General features: G+C 32.1%; 1 protein-coding gene across 1 annotated transcript; it reads right to left on the reverse strand.

Annotated features, from left to right (window-relative positions):
• Nucleotides 1–16,457: 16,457 nt before the first annotated feature.
• LOC143045801 (heavy metal-binding protein HIP-like) lies at nt 16,458–18,460 on the reverse strand. Its single transcript, XM_076218570.1, has 2 exons — nt 18,115–18,460; nt 16,458–16,983 (listed from the first exon to the last, which is right to left on the reverse strand). The coding sequence occupies exons 1-2, from the start codon at nt 18,362–18,364 to the stop codon at nt 16,523–16,525; spliced, it is 711 nt and encodes a 236-aa protein (XP_076074685.1). The 5' UTR covers nt 18,365–18,460; the 3' UTR covers nt 16,458–16,522.
• Between the last annotated feature and the right edge of the window lie 1,952 nt (nt 18,461–20,412).

The following is a 20,412-nucleotide window of genomic DNA, read 5'->3' on the forward strand; positions in this document are numbered from 1 at the left end:
TTTAGTATCTTTGATTATACAGAATTCAGTACGTTTAAAAACAAAGGGAACACTAAGGTAGTGTTTCAAACTGTAGGTTATAGAATGTTTGATTATACTAAATATTGGTATAGTCATTTTGAGGCTCTTGATAGTTTGCTGTTCGGTGTGAGACAGTGCTCCGTGTTGCAGACTGTACTTTGACCTACAAATTGTGTCTTTGATGAAGAGTTGGCATACATACTAAATCTTCTTATATATCTATTGATTTGACCTCATTATACTCATTAACTTTTACAAAAATTATATCTGTAAAAGATAAGACGTAACAAGAAACTATCGATGTTCAAGTCAAATAAGTTCTTGTCAATAAAAGTATTATGCACAGATTGAAGATACAAAATTGTACTTCATCAAAGAAAAATGTTCCTGAAATCGGAAAAAGTTTCGTCTGGAAATATTCATGACGAAAGACAGCACGTTATTTTGACTCCTACATGTGCGGACTTTTTTATGATTAAAAACAAATAAACTTGCTTAAAGCACTTGTCAATTCCGTAGGAAGAACGAAGTGTAATAACCATACATCACACACTCTTTACATACCATATCGTCTTCCAGGATTGAAAATATTTCTGTATTGCGTATGTGTAGGCTTATGGTCTCGTTTTACAGTTTACAAATATACTTTGATTTTTTAGAATTGCTGTAAATTAACATATTTTAATTTTGAATAATCAAAGCCGAAGATCAGGTTCTTAGAAATAAAGGATTATTTTAAAATACAATACATTTCTACTTGTTTCTACACACCTATACTCGATACATTATTTGAACCCAGTTTTTTTTGTATAGTTGCAAGAGACATGTTGCAGACATCTTCTACGTTCAGGTATTTTATATCCAATTTTTTATGGTAATATTCTTTACAAAACACAAAAATGTCGGCATTCACCTAAAAAGCTAACCAAACCTTTAAACAGACTAATTCGGAAGGAATATAGTTACGATACTGTTGTTAATTCATTAAGTATTGCATATTTTGGTATTAATATTGATAACCTAATAGGAAGTTTGCATCGGAAATAAAGACATTTATTCTAAAACCAGCTGTTGGTACGGGTTATGATCATATATTTATGATAGTATATTAAACTAAACTCATAACGGGAGAGATTGTGCTTGATTTTCATATGATGAAGACAAAATCCTTCAATCTGTTTAATTAAGGTCTGGAGCTGGCATGTCAGTAACTGCTAGTAGTCCTTTGTTGATTTATGTATCATTGACATTTTGCTTAAGTTTTTGTTTACCTATTCTGACATCGGACTCGGACTTCTTTTGAACTGAGATCATTCACTGTGCGTATTGCTGTTGGTCCGTTTTACTACATTGACTAGAAGTATACTTAAATGCAAGCGTATTCAATTTTATGTTGTGCTTCTATCAGAAGGACATTCCTAATCTAAGACAACTCACATGTTGATTTAGCCTGATTGACATTAGTCTCTTTATTTTTTGGTAATTGGAGTCGTTTGTAATTTTTATTCCTCTTATATTACGAATTTTCTTGTCTTTTTAATTCTTTTTCTTGGTTATACTCAGTTTCAAAATTTATATGCTTTGTTTTATGTACTGTAGTGTGATTTGTCTTTTTTTTTTTTAGCCATGGCGTTGTCGTTTAATTTTCGACTAATGAGTTGAAATGTCCATTTGGTATCTTTCGCCTAACGATGGATAGTGTATCCTTTATTCCTTATGTGAACTAAAACTTAGATTTGTATGTAATATGGTATAAACCTATAAGTGATGCCAAACTGAAGAATTACATAAAGTTGAATGTAAATTACAAATAAGTGTTTCGATGATAACCTTTGATTTTGTTAGCTTGTATGGACTTTCCCTTTTATGGATTGACCTCAGAGTTGGATATACTTGTTATATTAGAAGAGGTAGTCGAATTTCATTTAATTTTTATTCCTCCGTTAATAGTTATCAAAGGTACTAGGAATATAATTTAGTACGCCAGACGCGCGTTTCGTCTACATAAGACTCATCAGTGACGCTCATATCAAAATATTTATAAAGCCAAACAAGTACAAAGTTGAAGAGCATTGAGGATTCAAAATTCCAAAAAGTTGTGCCAAATACGGCTAAGGTAATCTATGCCTGGGATAAGAAAATCCTTAGTTTTTTTTCGAAATATTCAAAGTTTTGTAAGCAGGAAATTTATAAAAATGACCACATTATTGATATTCATGTCAACACCGAAGTATTGACTACTGGGCTGGTGATACCCTCGGGGACGAAACGTCCACCAGCAGTGGCATCGACCCAAAGGTGTAAATAGTTATCAAAGGTACTAGGACTATAATTTAGTACGCCAGACGCGCATTTCGTCTACACAAGACTCATCAGTGACGCTCATATCAAAATATTTATAAAGCCAAACAAGTACAAAGTTGAAGAGCATTGAGGATCCAAAATTCCAAAAAGTTGTGCCAAATACGGCTAAGGTAATCTATGCCTGGGATAAGAAAATCCTTAGTTTTTTTTCGAAAAATTCAAAGTTTTGTAAGCAGGAAATTTATAAAAATGACCACATTATTGATATTCATGTCAACACCGAAGTGTTGACTACTGGGCTGGTGATACCCTCGGGGACGAAACGTCCACCAGCAGTGGCATCGACCCAAAGGTGTAAATAGTTATCAAAGGTACTAGGACTATAATTTAGTACGCCAGACGCGCGTTTCGTCTACACAAGACTCATCAGTGACGCTCATATCAAAATATTTATAAAGCCAAACAAGTACAAAGTTGAAGAGCATTGAGGATCCAAAATTCCAAAAAGTTGTGCCAAATACGGCTAAGGTAATCTATGCCTGGGATAAGAAAATCCTTAGTTTTTTTTTCGAAAAATTCAAAGTTTTGTATCAGGAAATTTATAAAAATGATCACATTATTGATATTCATGTCAACAATGAAGTGCTGACTACTGGGTTGGTGATACCCTCGGCAACGAAACGTCCACCAGCACTGGCATCGACCCAGTGGTGTAAATAGTTATCAAAGGTACTAGGACTATAATTTAGTACGCCAGACGCTCGTTTCGTCTACATAAGACTCATCAGTGACGCTCATATCAAAATATTATAAATTAAAATACAAAATGACAACTTTTCGAATATTTTGTCAAGTTTAAAAATCTGTGTTAGGTTTTCGGCAGAAGATGCATGCAAAACAGGGAACGTTTACTCAGTCGGAACACAAACTCCCGCTCCTTTTGGAATTGATGTTCAATCTTGGTTTTTACCATGATTTGTCTTCTTACCCAATGTGTTGAACTTGAATATCGATAAACAACTGTTACCATAATTTTTTAGACGAAACGCGCATCTGGCGTAAATATAAAATTTAATCCTCGTATCTATGATAAGTTTATTTACAACCACTGGGTCTAAAAATAAAGGCAACAGTAGTATACCAATGTTCGAAATTTATAAATCGATTGAGGAAAAAAAACATATCTGGGTTACAAACTAAAACTGAAGGAAACACATCAAATTCGATGCCACTGCTGGTGGAGTTTTGATTCCCAGAGAGTATCACCAGCCATGTAGTCGGCACTTCTATGCTGACATGAGTTATCATTGATATGGTCATATTCATAAATTAACTGTTTACAAAACTTTTCGAATTTTTGAAATACTAAGGCTTTTCTATCTCAGGAATAGATTACCTTTGCTATATTTGGCCAAACGTTTAGGAATTTTGGTCCTCAATGCTCTTCGTACTTTATTTGGCCTTTTTAACTTTTTTGGATTCGAGCGTCACTGATGAGTCTTTTGTAGACGAAACTCGCGTCTAGCGTAAATATAGAATTTAATTCTGGTATCTATGATGAGTTTATTCAATATTCTTGTTCGATTTGCATTGCCAAAACAAACTAGTATTCTTTTTAGTTATTATCGAACAGAAGCGAGTTAATTAAGTCTACATCAGATTTATCAGTGGCGCTCGAAACAAAACAGTTGAAACGACAAATTACACGAAGTTGAAGAGTAAGCCAAACAAATAATTCGAAAAGTTGTACAAAATATTGTCATGGTAATCTATGCATGAGTATATGAATTCTTTAACGTTTCAAATAAAAGACCTGGTAAAGTAAAAACGTTAAAATATAAAAAGCGAAAAAGATAGCATGTTCGCTGTCTCTTATCTTGTTTTAAAGATTTACCTAATACACTTGATAACTTAATGCTATATATTGACAGAAGGGTATCTTGAATCTTTAGAGAAGTTTCATAGGAATTATCTTTTACAAGCCATGAACCTGTTATGCAGTGCTGATACTCATATTTAGTATTTTTTTGTTGATTGTTTTTTATTCATTAATCTTATTTTTTGTTTTTGTTACTTTTTACGTCAGAGGGTCATTTTCAATAAAACAAAATGATCAGGTTATAATGAACTTTAACAGTCGTACATGATATATAAATAGCTGTTTAATCAACTTGAAATTGTATGATATAATATTATTTTAAAGACATATTGCACAAGATTTGATATCATACATAGTCGATGACAGAATATATCGTTATCAAACATATTTTATTACTTTGAAATTAAACACATTTAATAATAAATATAACTAAATTATTTCTTTTTGTCTGGTATTTCATAATCAAAGAATAATACAACAAGTACTAATTATATGGCTTTGAGACATCTCTATAACAAACATATTATATTTGAGAAATGGCATTATTTTATATGAAAATTTAGTTTAAATCTTAATACAATTTCCTCCTTTTAATCCTTTTTTCGTGAATATGGAGAGCAGAAATAGAATGTTTCAACTATTAGAGCGGTAAAAATACCAGTAGCGGTGTTGAAACAGTTTTATCGCTTGTAATCACCTGGTAAAGTACACTCGTACTACAAGGATTAATATCTGAAATAGGCTGGTCCCTCCTTTTAAGTCATATGGAACTTCAAATTGCATATGTTTTCTATAACTAAATGGCTAGTTTTTATTATAAAACTTGTGTACATATACTTTTTTCTCCAGAAAATTCTATAATTTGCCTAATTAAGAAGAAGTTCACTTTTTTAATTGTTTGCTTCTAGTAAACAATTGGCCGATATGTTTTCCATATGCAGTGAACTCAGCGTGACCTTTCTCGATCACCCCTAGTTTTTGGTGGGGTTCGTGTTCGTTTATTCTTTAGTTTTCTATGTTGTGTCATGTGTACTATTGTTTGTCTGTTTGTCCTTTTCATTTTTAGCCATGGCGTTGTCAGTTTATTTTCGATTTATGAGTTTGATTGTCCCTTTGGTATCTTTCGTCCCTCTTTTCTTGAAAAAATGCGGGGATCGAAATTTGCATGGATCCGTCATTGAAATAAACTCTTATTGTACATGTTAAACACATGCTAAATATCCATGCGTCTTCGTTGACTGTTTCTTAAGGTGACTATCAATAAACTACGGCTTCAAAACACGATAATTAGGCCGCATTTCTTTCTAACCCAAATTTTGTAAACGTGTGTCGCGTTTGTTGTTGTTTTCTAAATGCTACAAAAGTAGAAACAAATACATCGTTTAATAAGTCTTTACTGACCCTGTTTGAACTTTCAATAAGGCATGCACATGTTGTTGGTAAACAGACTTTTTACAAACGTAGAACAAATACTTCATTTAATCAGGTTGAAGTAAGAAACAAATGTAGCGTTTGTACTAACAAACGACAAACGTCAAACTACAGACGCATTTTTATGGTTTGCATATTTTGTCAAAGTTTATGCAAACTTTGCAAACGTATGTTTGAAAGAAATGATCAAAACATGTGCGCGCTTAGCCGTTTGCATCGTTTGTGTTAGAAAAAATGCACTCTTAAATAACTGCCATATTTTCACATCATAACAGACCAAGAAAAGAAAAAAGAATTAACGATTATACGATATGAATGCGTAAAAAAAATAAAATCGTGCACAAAAGACTAAGTATCATGATATGCACATGCATTGGTTTAAAGAATTGGATAAATTTATTTTTCACCAGTCACTCGTTTCATATGACTTTAAAAAATCGTCACTTTCTCCAACATCCGTTCCGCAAGTCTTTCTAACCCGCTTGATGTCATGCTAGTTATTGGTTTCAACTTCAGCGTTGATATTTGGAATTCCAAACTAGAAATAAATCGACTATCTTGGCAAATTCTCTCTTGGAAGCTGGAAATGCGTCTTCGTTTTTATTAACCATTAATACATGTTTTATTTTACTAAACCAAATACTGCTATTTCACTTAGTAATGCAGCCTTCACTAGTTGTGTTCAATTTGCTTCTATGTACATTTTCTTACAGGAAAAATCGGATAAAGTTGTTAGACTGTAAAAATAAACAAAAAAGAAAAACACAAAAATAAATTGACAAATTCACTCAAGGAGGTCGAAAATCAGTATTATATATATATATATATATATATATATATATATATATATATATATATATATATATATATATATATATATATATATATATATATATATATATAAAATTGAGAATGGAAATGGGGAATGTGCCAAAGAGACAACAACCCGACCATAGAAAAAAAAAAACAACAGCAGAAGGTCACCAACAGGTCTTCAATGTAGCGAGAAATTCCCGCACCCGGAGGTGTCCTTCAGCTGGCCCCTAAACAAATATATACTAGTGCAGTGATAATAAACGCCATACTAATTTCCAAATTGTACACAAGAAACTAAAATTAAAATAATACAAGACTAACAAAGGCCAGAGGCTCCTGACTTGGGACAGGCGCAAAAATGCGGCGGGGTTAAACATGTTTGTGAGATCTCAACCCTCCCCCTATACCTCTAGCCAATGTAGAAAAGTAAACGCATAACAATACGTACATTAAAATTCAGTCCAAGAGAAGTCCGAGTCTGATGTCAGAAGATGTAACCAAAGAAAATAAACAAAATGACAATAATACATAAATAACAACAGACTACTAGCAGTTAACTGACATGCCAGCTCCAGACTTCAATTAAACTGACTGAAAGATTATGATTTCATCATATGAACATCAGGCAGAATCCTTCCCGTTAGGGGTTTAGTATCATACCATCATAACATATATGAGAAGAACATAACCCGTGTCATGCCAACAACTGGTTTTTGAATAAATGTGTTTAGTTCCGATGCAAAGACCCTATAAATGAATCAATATTAACGCCAAAATATGCAATCTTTAATGACCTGACAACAGTATCGTAACTATATCCTTTCTTAATAAGTCTATTCAAAGGTTTTGTTTGTTTTTGAGTTGAATACTGACACCTTTGTGCTTTATAAAGAATATTTCCATAAAAAAATGGATGTGAAATACCTGAACGTATAAGAAGTCTGCATGTTGAGCTATATTTACGAATGATGTCCTTATACCGATGATAAAATTTAGTAAATGTTTTGACTAGTTTGTGATATCGAAAACCCTGGTGTAATAATTTTTCAGCAATACATAAATTTCTCTCGTTAAAATCTAAAACATTGTTACATACACGAGCGAATCGTACAAGTTGAGATATATAAACACCGTAAGATGGTGACAAGGGAACGTCACCATCTAAAAATGGATAATTAACGATAGGAAATGAAAAATCATCTCTTTTATCATAAATTTTAGTATTCAGCTTTCCGTTAGTGATATAAATATCAAGATCGAGGAAAGGACAGTGGTCATTGTTAATATTAGCTTTATTTAAAGTAAGTTCAGCAGGATAAATTTCTTTAATATACATACTGAAGTCGTCATTATTGAGAGCCAAAATATCATCCAAATATCTAAAAGTATTATTAAATTTGTTTATCAGATGTTGTTTCGATGGGTCTTTGCTTATTTTTGTCATCAATTGTAACTCATAGCAATACAAAAACAGGTCCGCAATAAGTGGTGCACAGTTAGTTCCCATTGGAATTCCGATAATCTGACGATATACGGAATTCTCAAAGCGAACAAAAATGTTATCTAGTAAAAATTTAAGGGCATATATAGTATCAAAGCATGTCCAATTGACATAGTTTTTTTGTTTATTGCTACTAAAAAATGACCTAAAAGAGTTTGAACATATATATTCACATTCTGACTTTTTAAATGCCCATTTAATTAGATGTGTGAATTGTTTCTTAATGAGAATGTGAGGCAATGTGGTATACAGGATAGAAAAATCAAAACTTTGAACAGATTCAAAATCACCAATATAAGCATGCAATTTATCAAGTACTTCTCCCGAGTTCTTGACACTCCAAAAGTAATTAATTCCACTATTTTCGAAAGCCTTATTTGAACAATTTATTATCAGATTTTTAATTGTACCAAGTGTGCTGGTAAGAAGAATAGACAATTTAGTAGTGGAACAATGGCTTGAAGACGAAATAAATCTATATTTGTAAGGTGTTTTGTGTAGCTTCGGAAGCCAGTACATAGTTGGGACTTTCATTGTATTTGGCTCTGCTTGTAAAGCGGTAGCTAAAAGTTCATGTTTGTTACAGATGTCATTTTCTGAAAATGGAGTCAGTTGGAATGTTGGTGAATTGGTGATTTCTTTTTTCAGAACCTCAATGTAAAATTTACGTCAAACAATAATAATGTTATTAGCAGCTTTATCGGCCGGGACAAAAACAAATTTCATGGCTAGTTCTTTTAGTTTATGTTTGATACGAGAAATAGGTTTTTTGTGGTTATTGTTAATAGTAAAATGTTCTTTAAAATGTTGAATACGTATATCAACTATCTTCATTACTGAATTAAAAAAAGAGTCCAAAGATTTTTTGTCAGCTTTTTCCCGTTTTATCCATTTCATACAGTAAGCATGGAGTGAGTCGTGGATGATATTACGACACTCATTCCAATTAATAATTGACAGGGGACGATATTTAGGTCCTTTACTGAGGAATGATTTTAACTCTCGGTCTTGAACGACGTTAAGATCTCCTGTTATAACATGGGAAATGGGTCCATAAATATATTCGGAGGTACTACAATTACATGAAGTAGGTGTATTTTCACTGATATTAACATCTTTACACAGTTGACTATAATTAAACACATGTTTCCGTGTAGATTTCTTGTAAATATAACAAATAAGAGGTAGCTCAGTATTGTCAAAATATCCAGGAATTTGTTCTTTAACAGAATGGTCGTTAAATATACCGGCAATATTTACAAAATCAAAACCTTTATTGACATACTTTATTTTAATAAAATATATATACGAGTCTAAATTGAAAACTACGTTCAAACTTATGATTGCGTTGGATAAAAACCGTAATTTTTATACGTGTGCATGTAAAACAAATTTCGTTGTAGAAGGGTCTAAAAACAGCACAAACAACATTTTCCAAAAGACCAAAAAAGTGAAAAAGTATATTTAAACAAAACGCATTTGACTAACAGGTCGAACAACTGATGATCTTTAACCCTGGTGACTGTCATTGGCGATTGCCAAATAAAATTGATCACAATATGTAACAAAATGGCTCATAATATAAATTTAATACTAAACAGAAAAAAATTAACTTGTGGCCACGATGTTATGCCACAAACATATGGTGTCAATATTTTTTTAGTACACCAGATCCGGATTTCGACAATAAATGTCTCTTCAGTGATGTAAGGATCGAAACGGTATTTGGAAGGCCATATAAAAAGTACCCTCATTTTTAGATAGACTCTTAAATTTTAAGAGTCAATATAGGATGAACGGATCATATAAACCGGAGGGAAATATGATACAAGCCCAAACGAAAAAATATAAACGAGTCTAAATTGAAAACTACGTTCAAACCTATGATTGCGTTGGATACTATGAGGAAAAAAACCAACTTAAAGTCACGATTGTGTTTACCAAATGAAATACAACAAAGTCACTTGATATTGCAGACTTAAGCAATTGTGTTCATGTTCTACGCACACATAGTGTTAGGAAAATACAAGAGGAAACAGGAAAAGATAATAACCGGTAAAAATAAACAAAACCAACAAAAAATAAAACTTTGATTGAAATCAAAACGTTCCTCTTACTTTCGAATAGTATTATTTAACAGATGTCGATGACAGAAAGGGGATACAAGGATGATGGATTTCTCTTTTTTTCTGATGGTCTGACGATTATAAATACTTGGTTTTCGCTCACAAATACTACCAATTGGAATTTTACATCAGAACGATAATTGATGAGTCTTATTCAGATTTCGTGTTTTATTTGTTGTGTTCCTTAGAGTCCGTATTCAATAAACTACTAGTGATTCTACCTAAACTATCACCAACTACCTTTAGTTTCGGACACATTTTACCTGCTTTCCAAATAGTATGCTGTTGTTTTCCCGGTCTCGCTCCGTTGACAGTCTATTCGATTCCCTCAGTATTTGTTTGTTATCTTGATATCTTTTCTTTATCGATTAAGGACATATGAACATCGGTAAACTACTGTCTCCTCAATATGTAATACTGTTGGTAACTAGACTGTGCAGTTCGTTTAATGTCTGCTTTGAATAGAATGAAGGTGTGTGTGTACGTATAACTTTTCAATCTCTCACCTCCGTTAGTGTCTGTACTGCTTTCAGGTTCAGGTGTTGTTCCTGTTTTAGATTTATTTAGAAGACCGTTGTATTTTATTGTTATAATCTTCAATACTCGTTTTATCCTGCTATATGTTGCCTGACTTACGTAACATATATAACAAGTTTTCTTTCCAATAGTAAATTAATTTCTATGCATCTATTGAATGTGAACATTTTCATGTGTCATATTTCAATGAAATTAGATGATACTGATACAACCGGAATTAATATCCAGCATCAAAAATATACACCCTCGGCTTTTTTTATAATCTCTTTATAATCTTTTTTCCCATTATTTGAACATAGGTAGACTACAGCAAATGCCATCTTTATGTAAACCAATTTATAGCAAACTTTACTTATAGGATAACAGATCTGAATATTTTGGTTTGTCTTGACAATATGTTGCTAACTATCCAAGTTTAGATATTACATTTATTACGAGTGTTTTGTGGAATTACTTTACAAATGACAGAATCATATACTGCATTATAAAGACGAAAGTTAAAATGTAATAAGAACATTTTGTTCTAGTTTCAGTCAAATCAAAGATCAATGTCAACAATCGTCTTTTAACATGAGACGCAGTTTGAACGTCATTTGCTTGCAGTGAACGAATACTTCATTTTCATTTTAACCGACTTCTCTTTGCAAGTATATGTTACAGGCCAAGAGAAATTACATCAAAAGACTAAACTCTCGAATGCTTACACAATACAGCGTATTTGACGTGAATAAAAATTCCCTGAAGACAATATCGCAAGTATCGTGACTCAATTGTCTAAATAAATTGCATGTTAGATGTGCAAATTGTCATTTCCACAAGCTATGTGTCATCGTACTTTAAATGTAAGGATATAGGATAATTAATTCACTGAATCTACGCAGTATCGTAATTGTTGTAGTTTTTTCTTCCCCGATATCATATTGATAAATGTAAAACATCATATTAGAATACAGAAAAGTTCGGAAGCGTATTAGCGCCATACAATTTTTATAATATTTCTTCCTATGTTTGCATTTTAACGCAAATTTTTGCGAAATAACGCAAAGCTTTCACGTTATAACGCAAACATTTTAAAAATTACGCAAACATTTTCAATATTACGCAAACATTTGCGAAATAACGCAAATAGTGGCGGATTATATGCTTCAGTCATTCACTATAAAATCATCCAAATGTTTCCCAAAAAAGGGGGGCGGTCCCGATGTCCTCTGTATACACCTACGGCAAACCTTTGCGTTATAACGCAAACATTTTTTAAAGTTATTAAAGTTTCAAAGAAAGCAGTTGTTGTTAATGAAGGAGGCGTCATGAATAAAAATAAAAATTATCACCCTGTGCACTTATTGCAAAGTAAAATGCTTTATCATTTAAAATGAGTTTTACTGTGCATTGTGTGTGTTTCTTTTTATGCTAGAGGTATAGCGGGAAGGTTGAGATCACACAAAACATGTTTAAATCGGCCACATGTTTGCGCCTGTCCTAAGTCAGGAGTCTCTAGTCTTTTTTAGTCTTGTATGAGTTTTAATTTTATAGATATAAGAAGATGCGGTAGGAGTTCCACTGAGAAAACTCTCCATCCAAGTCATAATTTTATAAAATTAAACCATTATAGGCCAAAGTACTTCTTCAACACAGAGCCTTGGATAACACCGTACAGCAAGCTATAAACGGCCTCAAGAAATGATTAAACCATTCAAACGGGAAATCCAACGGTCTTATCTATATAAAAAGTGAGGAACGAGAAACACTTATAAACCACATCAACAAAAGACAACTACTGAACATCAGATTCCTAACTTAGGACAGATGCAAACAATTGTAACGGGTTTAAACGTTTTAATATGATTATGCTCTATGGTCTGGTTGTTGTCGCTTTGACACATTCCCCATTTCCTTTCTCAATTTTATTAATAGGTACCAACCTTAGTTCATTTATTTGTTTTGAAGTTAAATATGATGTCCATTTACACTGAACTAGTACACATTTTTATTTAGGGGCCAGCTGAGGTCCACCTCTGGGTGCGGAATTTTCTCGCTGCATTGAATGCATTGAAGACCAGTTGATGGCCTTCTTCTGTTATTTACTATTTGGTCGGGTTGTTGTCTCTTTGACATAATCCTCATTTCCATTCTGAATTTTATTGAATATTTGGAACATTTCATTGACTAATAATGAGCAGGATAGACATGTATATATAAATATAACAAAGAAAAGTAAGTAAATTGAAGTTATACCGAAGAAAATAAAAAAAATAACCCTGCTTTTATAGCTATGAATATACTTCCAAAGAATAGTATAGCATAGTGTAAGTTTGGTTAGATCCAAACAAGCTAACTTTTGCAATAAATATATAAAATGCTAATGTTTTATTATTATAATTATGTTCTCTCCATTCAAATTGCATGACTTTTTAGCAAAGAATCTATCATATTCAGATTTTTAAGCGATTTCTTACATCAAAATTGAAAAAATAAAAATGTATCCAAAGTACACGAATGCCCCAATCTCAATTTCATTTACTATGTTCATCGGACGGTGAAATTGTTTAATAATTTGGTATCAAAATTAGAAAGATCCTATCATAAGGAACATGTTTACTAACTTAATTTATAACTACCTTGACCAAAAACTTTAACCTGCAGCGGGAGAGCGGGAGAGACGGACGAACGACCGAACGGACGGACGAATGGACGACCGACCGACCGAACGAACGAACGGACGCACAGACCAGAAAACATAATGCCCACAAATGGGGCATTAAAAAAGTTTGATCTTTTGTAAACGCATTATTTTTGCTCTAATCTACTTTATCGAAATTTCCGAAATTTGGCCTTTCAATTAAAATATGCCGATACCATATCTAGTTTCTTAATTAACATTCATTTCTGATACAAAAACCATTCTTAATTTGTCTTAAATTAAACTTCAAGTATTATATTCCCAAATCCTATGCATATTTATAAGTAATGATTTAGCCTTGTATTTATGGGTCTTCTTTTAACTAAATCATAACCAGAATTAAATGACATATATTCGAAACCTAATGTATAATCGAAATCAAAAGGTTTGCGCTATAATGCAAAGATAGACAAGAAAATTATGTGTGGCGCTCAAACGCTTCAGTGAGGAAAGGTTAACCACGTTGCTTTTTCACTCATTCCATGTACTTCTGTTGATGTTCTATCATTTTACTGTTGTAGTAATAGGTAAAATATATCCGGTTTGTTTGTGTATCTTGTTCTTTACGAATGTGGAATTTGGAATATATTATTCGCATTCAACATTATTTTTTACAAATTAAAGGTTATAGACAATAAAAAAATCGATTTTAAATCTGTAAAATATCTATATATGTTTGGAATTTTTGTTCAAATGCTTTTCGTCTTCGTATTCGAATAGGCATTTCAATTGTTTTAATTCGAACACCACTGATTAGTCTTTTTTAGACGCTACAATGGCAACTTCTGATATGGATTTGAAAGCCAAGATCAAATCTTCTTTCAATTTTGTAATTGTCGTTGTCTTGTTCAAGGGGTCAAATGCTATTTGTTTAAGATACCGACGTTCTGATAACGACATCGTTTTGGATTTCAGCATAAAACACACACTTTGGTCAAAGGAAACGTAAGCCTTCATATTACAATGAGAATAATCTTAACCATGGCGACTATATTGGTAGGTAGGAAGGGACAACAATCCAAACTCTATAAAAGATACCATAAAAACGTTCAGGACAAGGTTAAGGGTTATTGAAATTTATCTAATTAGAGGAAAGTTGAAAAAATGTGTTGGTTTTTCTGTACTTGCTGCATAAACATTTTGTATGATATATGTTTGGCAATGCAAAGTATTCACCATGTACTTTTAATGACTATGCTGTCTGAAATCTACTCCGATCGAAGTACATACAGTCAATGATTTAGGAGTGTAATGCATTATATCATATAAATATTGGTTTCTTTGTGTAACTGCGTAATCTGAGTAATCTATCTTTCATATGGAGTTTTCTATTATTGTTTTGCATGTTTTTGTAACTTTGTTATGTCTCATATCGAGAGTACAGTGAAGCGCGTTTCGTCTACAAAAGAGTCTCTAATGACGCTAGAATAAAATCGTTAAGAAGTCATAAGAAATTACAAAATTAAAGATCATTTAGGGTTCAAAATACCGAAAGGTTTTTGTCATTTATTTCCTGGTATAGAAGTTCTTAGTATTTTGAACAATTGAAAGCTTTGTAAAAAGTCAAATTGATAAATATCAGCATAACAATATTATTTCATTTAAACACAACAGTGCTAATTTCAGGTCTGGTGAGCTTAAGAACTTTTCCCGAGTGTACTGATTGAATGATACATTTTTTGTTTACCTCTATGTTAACTTTGATATTCGAAATATTCGAAATATTGTCATTGAATTTTTCACATCTTTTTGTAACAATAATATTTTCTAATTAAAAGATATTACCACTATCATGATATTTATCAATTTACACATTAAGTCTCCCTAGCGGTTACGACGAAGTTGAAATCAGTTGTATTCAGAAACTGGTAGTTACAGGAAAAATGTATCATATATATAACATTTCAATATTATACAACTGTATCAATAAACTATCTACGACATTTACTAGAATTACTTCACATGAGAATGAATGTATTTTCGCAAGCTAGAATTTGTTTTATAAATTCAATTTTTGTTTGTATAGTTTATATTATATCTCCACCTGAAGTTACACGTGCAAAGAGATAATATTTATTCATCACTAATGTAAATATTCATTGTAAATTTTCTTTTACCAATTTTTTTTTTATTTCTGTTCTTCATGTAGACTCACTATAATTGAGCACACATTTGAATTGATAAACATTTTTTGGCTGTGACTTCTATATTGTTTTGATGAGCGTGATACTTTCATAAACTAGTTTTACATATATGAAGATGTTTGCAAAAGTATAAATTACTCTAAATTATAGGGATTTTCTGGTAACTTAACAGAAAACCTTTGCCGTTTTTGGCACAACCTTTTTGATCTTTTGGTCCTCGATGCTGTTCAACTTTGTACTCGTTTCGGCTTTCAAACTTTTGTATCTGTGCGTCACACATAGGTCTTGTGTGAACAAAATACACTTCTGGCGTATTAAAATTTTGAACTTGTTGCCTTTTGTTGGCTGTTGTTCGTGTGATTCTTTGTTAATTGTGTTCTCCAATTTATTTATATGGTAGTCCTGTGTTGTCATTTTGATGTTATATTTCACATGGCCATAAAAGTGCGAGGTTTGGCATGCCACAAAACCAGGTTCAACCCACCATTTTTTCCTTTAAAAATGCCCTGTACCAAGTCAGGAATATGGTCATTGTTATATTATAGTTCGTTTCTGTGTGTATTACATTATAACGTTGTGTCGTTTGTTTTCTCTTATTTTTGAGTGTAAATTCACATTGCGATAAGACGTGTCACGGTACTTGTCTATCCCAAACTCATGTATTTGGTTTTGATGTTATATATGTTATTCTCGTGGGATTTTGTCTATGTGTGTTACATTTTAGTGTTATGTCGTTGTTCTCCTCTTATATTTAATGCGTTTCCCTCGGTTTTAGTTTGTTATCCCGATTTTGTTTTTTGTCCATGGATTTATGAGTTTTGAACAGCGGTATACTACTGTTGCCTTTATACTATGAGTATGTCAAAACTATCCTTTCTTAAGATAATATTTTAGAAGCTTTGGTGTTGTTTTTTACGTTTGTGGACGTTTTATTTTAATTATTCACAATTAATTTTGTTCGATTGTAATGTCGAATTATCAACCGATTAAGTAAAATAACAAAGAGTATAAGTCACAATTGTATTGAATATTTTATTAAGTAAGATGTTTCAGACAAATATATTTCGGTTCATTCTTAATTATCTAAAGCAAGAAACCTGTGAATGTGCTCCAGATTCGATGGATGTAAAATGGGCGCGATCCCCATGGACCATACTTGATGATTTTCACTTTATCGTCTTTATTCAGTTTCACAATGATGCTATTTGTTGCACTATTGTATGTTAGAGTTGTAGCGCAAGCGTACATCAACATTGAATCCTTTTCGTTAACTCTCAGTGACATTTCCACTGTTGATTTCATTTTCGTTAATATTGTAGAGGAGAAATAGTATGTTCCAGTTATTGGAACGGTAAAAATACCAGTTGCGGTGTTGTAACCGTTTCCATTGTTGGTAATCGCCTTATCAAATACAACTGTATTCCAAGGACTAATATCTGCAATCGATGTTCCAAGTTTCGCAGAGAAAGATATGTCTATTGAGCTTGCTAGCTGTTTTCTAATCATTTGTAAATCTCCAGATTTGTCTTTGTGTTCTTTTACTTCTGATGTTAGAAATAAAAAAAATAAAAAAATGTATTATTTAATTGCTTGTAGAATTCAATTCTCTTTGCAACATTATAGAAATGCTTCTGAAAATGGGTCCTCCATTGAAAAGGAATAACTCAATTGGAACTTTAGTAAATTACATAAGAAACATGCTGAATTGCCTAACTATTGTTAAATAATATAAGATAAAATTCACCTGCAATATCATGTTGTTCACTTTTCGAAATCATCAACTTAGGCGTTTATGTCATATTCAGGACTAATTTTGACGATCTTTGATAGTCATCGTTGTTTTAACTTATTTGACATATACCCCAACTCCTAGGACTGGTAGTAATATAGATAGATTTACGTTTTAAACATATAAAAGAGGGACGAAATATACTAGAGGGACAGTCAAACTCATAGATCGAAAATAAACTGACAACACCATGACTAAAAAATAAAAAGACAAACAGACAAATAATAGTACACAAGACACAACATAGAAAACTAAAGACTAAGCAACACGAATTCATTCTACCTTATATAATGCTGAATTTTTTAATAGGATGACAAAAATATTTTTTTCACAAATTTTCTATATTTTGAGATTCCGTTTCTCTGCCGGTGTAATACCCCTTGTAAGCATGATATCATTTGTATATAATATCATAACGTCATTAATTATTAAAGTTCTATGTTGTGTTTATTAAATCATATCTTATACCACCAATTATGTTTTGATCAATACTACGTTGACACGTCTTATTCATTAAACATATCAGCTTGTACGATTATAAACCGATTAAACAGTTCAATAACATATCAAAATATTCAACCACAAAAAAACACAATATCTCGATATGGATTAGTATTGCTTTTTAGTAAAAAGAATGATAAATTTCATTTAATTTTGCAATACCTTTAAACTTTACAAAGATTGAGCAATGCCTTTAATTAGTTAAATTGCAGAAATAAAATCCCATATCTTTAAAAACGTTTTTAATGTCAACCAGATATTCTATTTATATCAATTTTACTAGAATATTCCGAAAACTTAATAATTTATAAATTAAACATAAAAATTGTAAGGTAACATTGAGTCATGTATATAAATGCTAAGACATATTATAAAATTATTTTACCATCGAGTCCTAATTCGGGTAGTCCCATCTTTAAACCATCGTCAGTGTCTGCAACACCAGTCTTCTCAGTCTCCGTAACTCGTTTTAAGTCATATTTCTTACTGGTTCTAACTTGAGCATGGGTATTTGGAATTTCAAACTCGACATCGATTATACTAGCAAATTCATTCAAGGAAGCGGAATATCCGTATTCGTATATATTTGCCATTAATGCCACGAGGAAAACCAACGTAACTTCTCGGTAAGTCATGATTTTGTTTACCAAACCAAATACACCTATGTCACTTAATATTGCAGCCTAAACTAATTGTTTACACTTGGTATTCTATACACATATGTTATAAAGAAAATAAAAGGGAAACAGGAAAAGATGATAACCGGTAAGGATAAAAAAAAAAATAACGATAAAAAAAACCACGAAAAAACTTTTAAACTACGCTGTTTGCTTCGATTGTTCCTCCAAGGTCACAGGAAGTGTTTTTTTCTTATGAAACATTCATTTTATGTACAAAACATTGATTGAGACCAAAAAGGCCCACTCAATGTCTTATAGTATTATTTAGCAGATGTCAACAACAGAAAGGAGCTATGAGACTGTTAAATTTCTCTTTGATTTAATGGTCTGATTATTGTAAATATTTACTGGTCGCTCACAATTACTGCGAATTGGAACTTTACATTAAAAGATCTTATTTGGATTTAGTGTTTTTGTTTGTTGGTTTCCATATCGCAAGTATTCACTCAACAATTGGTGCTGCTACATTATCTACATCAAGTACCTGAGGGTTGGAACACGCTTTCGCCCAACTTTCCAATTATGGGCTGTCTTTTATTTTCCTTTTGGAGTGCCTGCTTTTTCTCTCAGTTTTTGTTTGTTAAATTGATGGGCCTACCTTATCAATTACGAGATATCAACATAAGTAAATTACAGTCGCCTTTGTTTTGCAATCTAATTAGTAATTGGACTGTGCATAGATACATGTATAAGAAGATGTGGAATGAGTGCCATTGAGACAACTCTACATCCAAGTCACAATTTGTAAAAGAAAAAGCATTAAAGGTCAAAGTACGGTCTTCAACACGGAACCAGGGCTCACAACGCACCGCAAGTTATAGAGTGTCACAAAAATGACTAGTGTAAAACAATTCAAAGTGGAAAACCAACGGTTTAATTTTTATAAAAAACGAAAAACTAGAAACACTTATGAACTACATTTAACAAACGACAACTACTGATCATCAAGTGTGGTTTATGGTAAGTGTGGTTTATTGTATGGTCCGTTTCTGTGTGTGTTAGTTACATTGTAGTGTTGTGTCGTTGTTCTCCTCTTATATTTATGCGTTTCCGTCAGTTTTAGTTTGTTACCCCGATTTTGTTTTTGTCCATGGATGTAAGAGTTTGAACAGCGGTATACTACTGTTGCCTTTATTTATGGTATGTAGATGTGCGCCAAAGTAATATTATTTAAATAACACCTTATTTTGTGTTAGTACCAAGTATGGTTATCGGGACTAAGTGCTGTTCTTTTATTAGAATACTTTTTTTTATGAAAGGACGTTGTTTGCTGTTGTAGTAATCCTCAATACTTTGGTCTTTCTTGGTAAATTTGGTAAGAATAATGTAACATGTAAAGATTTCTTTCTATTAAATAGATAACATTTATTTTCTGAACATGTGCTTCATTCAAACACTATAATGTTTCAAAAGAAAATGTTTGCAGACGATAAGTTCTAATTACTGCACAAATTAGAGAAGACGTTACTAAGCTGTTAAACGTGTGTCTGATCCTATACCATTTTGAACAATAAAATATGTGTAAACTACTGCACAAACAACAATTATAATCTGATGTTTCGCTGTTGAATTTTCTGAGCATTTTTTTTTATGGTAATTGACCTTTTCCTGATCAATTTATTCAAAATAAAAATATTACTCGTTATGATTTTTGTGCACACAATCTTTATTTAACTGAATATACCTTCATTGGAAATGGTCACTTCCAAACATTTGAAAGAAACTGATGCATAAAAAGAACACAAACAATATCTGCCTTATTTGAACTTTGCCCCCCAGAGCTAGAACAACCAATGATGTTCGTACTTCTAAAGCTCTTTCTTTCACCGAGAACAAACTACTGCTTTCTTCTTAAAATGTATTGCAAGAACAAGTTAATAAATACACATGTTTTGTACCAGAAATCTACATATTACATACCTGTTATCATTCCTTGGTGTCTGGTAGTTTCGTGATGCTCATTTGATTTAAGTGATGCGGAGTACTTTTTACTTAAAGGCCAG

Source organism: Mytilus galloprovincialis, chromosome 9 (assembly GCF_965363235.1).
Source record: "Mytilus galloprovincialis chromosome 9, xbMytGall1.hap1.1, whole genome shotgun sequence".
NCBI classification, from domain to species: domain Eukaryota; kingdom Metazoa; phylum Mollusca; class Bivalvia; order Mytilida; family Mytilidae; genus Mytilus; species Mytilus galloprovincialis.

Bases quoted from the DNA above. Each gene is read 5' to 3' on its own strand.
- LOC143045801 (XM_076218570.1), bottom strand. From the start codon at position 18,364: ATGACTTACCGAGAAGTTACGTTGGTTTTCCTCGTGGCATTAATGGCA. The intron at 16,984-18,114 runs GTAAAATAATTT...TTCTAACATCAG, and splicing joins ACCCGAATTAGGACTCGATG to AAGTAAAAGAACACAAAGAC.